The sequence below is a fragment of the Arachis stenosperma genome, chromosome 9 (assembly GCF_014773155.1).
Source record: "Arachis stenosperma cultivar V10309 chromosome 9, arast.V10309.gnm1.PFL2, whole genome shotgun sequence".
NCBI lineage: Eukaryota > Viridiplantae > Streptophyta > Magnoliopsida > Fabales > Fabaceae > Arachis > Arachis stenosperma.
Genome location: NC_080385.1, coordinates 153948248 through 153955142, shown reverse-complemented (window position 1 = coordinate 153955142; position 6895 = coordinate 153948248). Strand labels below are relative to the sequence as shown.

The 6895-nt window shown below is 31.2% G+C and overlaps 1 protein-coding gene across 1 annotated transcript; it reads right to left on the bottom strand.

Annotated features, from left to right (window-relative positions):
• Nucleotides 1–2548: 2548 nt before the first annotated feature.
• LOC130951528 (uncharacterized) lies at nt 2549–6050 on the bottom strand. The gene is made up of 4 exons (XM_057880201.1): nt 5995–6050; nt 3415–4139; nt 3188–3337; nt 2549–3112 (listed from the first exon to the last, which is right to left on the bottom strand). Exons 2-4 carry the CDS (start codon nt 4096–4098, stop codon nt 2831–2833), a joined length of 1116 nt encoding a protein of 371 aa, XP_057736184.1. The 5' UTR covers nt 4099–4139; nt 5995–6050; the 3' UTR covers nt 2549–2830.
• Between the last annotated feature and the right edge of the window lie 845 nt (nt 6051–6895).

Sequence of the window (6895 nt, the reverse complement as noted above, 5' to 3'; positions counted from 1 at the left end):
CTAATTTTATAGTGGTTATGAGTTGGTGTCTAAATTTTATCTAACTTATTTTTTTAATAAATTTTAATTTTTTAAAATTTATTTATTATTGTATTTTTTAAATTAAATATTATGTTTAATTTTTTTTATAAATAGACACATTTTTTAAACACCGTAACATTTACCATTGTCCTTTTATGGTGTGAATCTCACAAATTAATCAGTATATATTTTTTTTCAAGGAAAGCGTGTGGTAGGGTAGCCTCTACTCCAATAAGAGTATACGACTCTCTGCATATCTTTTTACCCCATCAACACGCACGGAATATGTAGGAGAAAGAAACCACTGCTTGCATTGGGAATCTATTTGACCTTACCTTTTTTTTGTCAACTTCTTTTCAAATTTGCCTGTAGTTGAAGACACTTGCCATTTAATTTCCGTTCAGAAAGTATATAATGGTAGGTAATTGCTTCGAAATTCAATATCTTTTTTGTTTTTGTTTTTGTGAAGAAAACGCGGTTATAATTTTGTTTTATGCTTATCCTAATTTACAAATTTGTGCAATTTGATATCAAATTTATTTATCTTATCAACTCAAAACCTTATAATAAGGAAGAAATTCATAACATAACTGAGAATTTATATTACTGGTCAGAAATCCTTTTTATTTTTAAAAGAAAAATATTAGGGAATTAATACTTTTTCACCAATATTAGTCAATATATTGTCAATATTTTATTTTTATATTATTAAAATTTAAAATTTAAAATTTAATACTTAATATTTAGAATATTGATCAAATATAAACAAAAAATAAAAAATTTTATTAATCATAGACTATAAATTATAATTTTTTTCAGTGCAACTAAATATCTTTTAAAAATTATTCATTATTCAGTCTTTAAAAGAGAGAAAAATTAAAAAATAAATAATTTTCCATAAAAAAAAGTAACTTCCTATAAAAATAATATTTAAATAAAAAAGTTGACTAAAAGTAGTCACTAAAAAAAAAGTTGACTAAAGACTAAAAATTTAAAAGACAAATAACATTTTTTTTCTACTTATCTCTTATACTAATCCACTATGCCACCAAATTATTATCGCAATACCTATATAATTTTGAAATGTGTTCATCTTTGAGGAAAAAACATAAAATATTATAGTTTAGTTAAAAAATATTACATGCATATAAAATCAGTCACCAAATTATGCAATTTAGTTTGGAAGTTTGAGACTAATGGCATGGAGCTTAAAAGTTTTAGATTATGAAATCCTCTCCACTAATAACAAAGTTTGAAGTAACGCTCATTTGCAAAACTAGTTCGAGATATTAACGGAAATTTGCATTATAAAGGCCTTCCAATCGCATGAAATAAACGTGTGTGTTCATCTGTTATTTCTGGTAGACCACCCATATTGTCGATCTAACTGTTACCGCACGGATGTTGGCATTTTTCAAGACTAAGAAACCCATCTCTCTTATGAAATCATGTGACCTAATCATCAAATTATTATTATTGGTTCCTCCTACGTATATAATTACAAAGCATAACCTATAGCCGTAAAGTTACATTAGTTATTGTTTGTTTTAAGAGATAGGACACATAGATATAGACAGCACATTTTTTAAAAAAAGTTTGGAAGCAAATACATGGATACTAAATACATTGTCTTCTATATAATTTTTTATAATTTTGTGTCCACTCTTTTACGAAAGACAATGATGGACACAGAATTTAAAAGAGGGATATAGACTTTGTTTTATGATTTTATTTCTTTTTATCCATAAATAATTTTTATTATTTTTCTGTTACTTCTTTTTATTTTTTCTAATTTAAAAAAAAATTAATTTTTAAATAAAAAAATTGATTTTCTAAATAAAAATAGATTTTTATGTGCAAAAGCTAAATTCTTTTCATGTAAAAATGGATTCTTTTTTAAAACTGATTTTTTATTTAAAATTAATTTAACTTATTAACCTAAACGAAATTTTTTATTAATCGAACTAGTTTTACTCTCATTTTCTATTAAATTAGTTTGTATTTGATACAAAAAATTTTGAATCACATAACTATTTTAGTCATTTTATATAATATTTTAGTCTTATTCATGTGTATTCAAATATAATACTGACATTATATTAATGTTTCCGTCCTATTATTTCTGTCTCAGTTCAATTCTGTCTTTAAAAACAATCGCTACCTTACAATCGTATATAAGAACAACAATGTGTGACATACTTGACATAGATTTGGTTTCTTACATATTTTTATATTTTATAATTTTTTTTATTGCCATAGTATCTTTAAAGTTATAACTTATAACTCATCGGTTAAGAACTAATCAGTGGTAGATCAAAATTTCATTTAAAAGTTTAATGCTGCCAATAGTTGTCCAACCCCATACTTGTTTAAATTTTTGTCGGACAGCATAGCTTTCAGACACATTCTATATTGGGCCGAACCAGAAATCAGGCCCAACAATTTGTTTACTTATGGTGTTTGAACTTCCGTTACTAACCAAAAAGAAAAAAGAACTTCCATTAAAATAGACCAGACCAAAAGAATAGAAAAACTTCGATTGAAAAACAACAAATACACATTTGAAAGTTGAGAATGTAATTTCAGTTTTTGACCAAATCACATTCTGGCGCCGCTTTCCTCTAAAACAGACGTGGCAAATTAGACTAGTCAAACTAATGAGTATCGATCCATGGTTGAAAGAAAAATGCAAATTAAAAAGAACCTTAGCAGAAGAAAATGAAGCTTCTCATAAGAAATGAGAACCTGGTCCATGCTAATCTTTATTTGATTGATGATAACTCCAAAATGAGCTTTGCTTGTTTAGGCTTCAAGTTGGGATTTGAATCCCATTGTTTGCTCTGAATTCATTGTATAAAGTATCCTCCACTGCAGCAAGCATCCAAAAACTTTTCTTGACTCTGCCAACAATTCTTGAGATCCTAGATTTAAGGAAGTCCAGTGCTGCTGAATGCAATCTGGTGCAATAGCTTCTTCGATATTGAAGAATCCATGTGTTGGGGTGTAATTGAACCACGGAGGCACCCCATTTTGGTTGAACCCATGAAGCATTGGCCTTTCTAACCAAGTAGCTAACATGTCCACCATTCCACTAAATCCAGAGTGAGTGAGTCAAATCAATAAAGTATTAGAAAAGCATAGTTGAGAATCGTTGTTTATTAGTTACCTCAGAGAGTCTTCCAGATAAGATAGTGAATGTTGTGGAAGAGAAGCCAGTTGTGAGCAATCCTGATGTCTGCAAAGGCCATCCCCATACTGTTACTTCCTCAATTGCTGATTTGTACAATGTGCACCTTGAATTCAATAGTACACCATCCTGTGAATATGCAGTTTCAGTTCTCAATTTTTATTTTTTTATTTTCCAATGAATTAATGACGAATAATAAATAATACCTTGCTGATTTTCCAGAGGGAATGAACATGGCTGCAATTAGAAACCTTTCCATCAACAAAACTTGCCAACTCTTTCTGCAAAAACCTCAACTTTCCATTCAAATCCTGCACATGCCAGCATTTCTCACCAACCCTTTTCACCAAATCAGGTGACAAGGCAGGGCGAATGATCCCAGAAACAATCTTGGGGAAAACAATATCTGCGCACAAAAGGAACCCTAAACCCAGCAGAATTCTCAAGATATTGAGACCAGTGAAACACCGTTGTTTTCCCTTCTTCTTGTCCTCCTCGTCGTTATGCATTTTCTGGTTGAAAACTGATGATGATCTAGCAGTGGACTTAATGGCAGGTGTAGAAGATGGTAGTATGTGAGAAGCAGTTGACTTTGGTGTGGACAAATGGGAAGCGTCAAAGGAGATTGGAGTTGGAGTACACTCAAGATTGTTGTTGGGTTTGGAAGCAGAGAGCTTGGTGAGAGAGCTTTTGTGAATGCTCATTGGCATGAGATCAAGGGTGGCATTGATGCTGGCCAAGCAAATCTCACAGCTGCAATTAGCATCTTTCTTGCAACCAGGGTAGTAGCAGCTGCTGTTGTTGCTGTTCTCAAGGTGCTCTTCTTCTTCTTCTTCTTCTTCTTCCATTGTGGCGGCGGTGGATTTTGAATGCAAAGGGACCCTTCTCATTGCTTCTCTGAATCTGATCGTTATTTCCCCTCTACACTCTTCTGTTTTCATTTGGTTCTTGTTAGAAGGATCTTTCAACTTTGAGTAACTTTTCAAATTTGAATCTCAACGGTCGTATTTGTTGCCATTATGTTTACCGTTTTTTTGAAAAAATACTCAAGTAAAATGACATACATACCCTTCATGGATCCAATATATGGGCTGACCCATTTGCCAAATGGGTTGATTAATTTCACTAAAAGTTAGTAGTGAATTACATGAAGTTGAATAGTTGATACTTTGATCTTTTTTTTTGTTTCACACGCTATCACTAGGTTAGTTAGGTCAATCACTAATTTGTCACGGATTTAAATTTTATTTAAGAGTTTGCGCTTACTAATAAGTGCTTTATGCACAAAGCAAAATTCAAGTAAACTATACATTTGACTAACTTAAGTTGGTTGTTAACCTTTTAATAATGAATAATAAAAAACGAGAGAAGGATGCTTGAAAAAACAGCTAACATGATCGATCAAGCACAGCATTATCCGTGGCATAATGTTTTGCAACTGCTACTAATTAATAATAAGTAGGTCATGGTTTCCTTTCTAATTTGTCCCTTCAATAAATGTGGTTGCATGCTAACTACTCAGCTAGCTAGCTAGGACACGTACAAATGTGAGGTCATTAGCATCATTGATGAAGTGCATTTTAATTTGCGGAACCAAACCCACTGGGATTAGATTACAACTCGTCTCAATAAGGAAACTCAACAATGCTTGTTGGAGAGTGTCAAGGGGGATTGAAAAAATACCAACTTCTACTCTAACAATGATCTTACATTTATTAAACTGAGTTTACCTGTGTTTGTCACGTTATGCATCTTCTCCTAATTCACATTGTGAGGTGAAAATTGCTCACTGTTATCCTCGGATTTCGTATATTTAAATATACTCAAAGAATCTCTAAAAGAGATTTGAAAAATGAAAATTGACCTTTACCTATGTGCACCATGAAATGGACCAATAACTATGTTACCATTATTATGTCTTCCATTGATCCCGAAATAATGTTAACATCTACTTTACTCTCTTTTTTTTAAGTTTTTAATACATTTGTTAAAATAAAAAAATCTAATAATACTTAACTAATGATAATCTTACCATATATTTCTAAACACAACTAGTTATTTTATTATGTTTTTGAAATTCTAGCAAGGCAATTATTTTCAAAATGACAACTGAGAATTCATTAACATAGAATACGGAAAAAGCTCAGTCAGCATTTAATTTGATTGTTTTTTCCCCTCTCAATTCATGAGCAACGAAGAGTTGATTGATGGTGTGCTAAAACAATGAAAACAGCGTGGGACATGAACAATTATCGAAGAGATTGCACAATCAATGTTTCCAGATAGACTCCAAAGAATTCTCACGAGTGAGGCAACTCTTAGCCTACTCAAGCATAAATGCCATGTCCTCCATAATTGGGACATTGCAAATTCTAGTACCGACCCATCTGTCCCTCGATATCTATTACCTATCCAATACTCCATCAAAATTATTCAAACTTTAATTATTTTGGAAAATGTTATGCGTTATGCAAACTTCCTTAAATACTACTCCCACTACTACTACTACTACTACTAGGGTTCAAAGTTGTTTTTCTTGAATTCATATTATTGAATCTTATACTGTAGTCGTTGTGCTTGTTAAATATGATTTGAATGCATCGGATATTTAATTTGTTACGTTTTATTGCATATTTTGATATGAAAACTTTCTTTGGCTCTCGCACAAAAAAACAAACAATCAAAGAAACATGTGAGTAAGTTCGATAAGTATATTTAGATTTGAGACATGTCCAATATGCAAAACAAAGAAAACTCTAGATGGATAGGTTGGATTGAGAAAGTACCCGACACCCATGACCCAACCAGCAAACTCAGGGAGGGTAAGTGGTAACCATCGTCTCCTTCCTCATTAATGGAGATTAGTGCATCACACACATTATTTTAGCTATATTTGTTAATGTTGTTAAGTATGACGAGTGCATGAAATTAGTTTCACATAAAAAAACAAAAAAAAAAGTTGAGAGTTTATATAATAAGAGATTCGTTAACTTAACATCTTAAGATTTTGAATTGGATATAATATTTGTTCATCTTATATTTTGACACCAGTAACAATTAAAATTATTGGAATATCGCTATGGTTGATACATTTAAAATTCTTCCTATTATGTGAAAGTAATTAATAAGATGAATCATGAAGGATAAAGAAGGGCGTTTGAAAAAGAGAGTTTCCACTAGCATTGAGACTAAGATTCTATTGACATCGTGTTTGGTATTCCTGAAAAGAAAAGGTATATAAGGATTTGTGGTCAACATTATTACCCTTGTTCCTTACGGAAAATCAATAACTTCTTTTACTACATGAAAGGTATATATGGTGTTGAAGAATCGAATTCCACGTGCTTAAGAGCTAGTGATGACCAACATTATTAGCTTGCCACCCAATTATGAGTTTATAATTCAATCAAATCTTAATTATATTAGTTGATTACAAATCAAGTACCACAATTCATACGCCATCCATCTTTATCCACAACCAAATTGGTGTTTTAGCCACTTCATATATGTTTCATTAATTACTTAATGGAACTTTGTTGATTAATTAATTGCATAGCTCAGCATGAAGAAATTAAAACTATCATCATATTAGGCTGCCAAGTTGCAATGAAGTCAACGTTCATATAATATGGTAGCAATATAATTGAGGGGCCATACAGTGCAAAAGTTGGCAGTAGATGTTATATT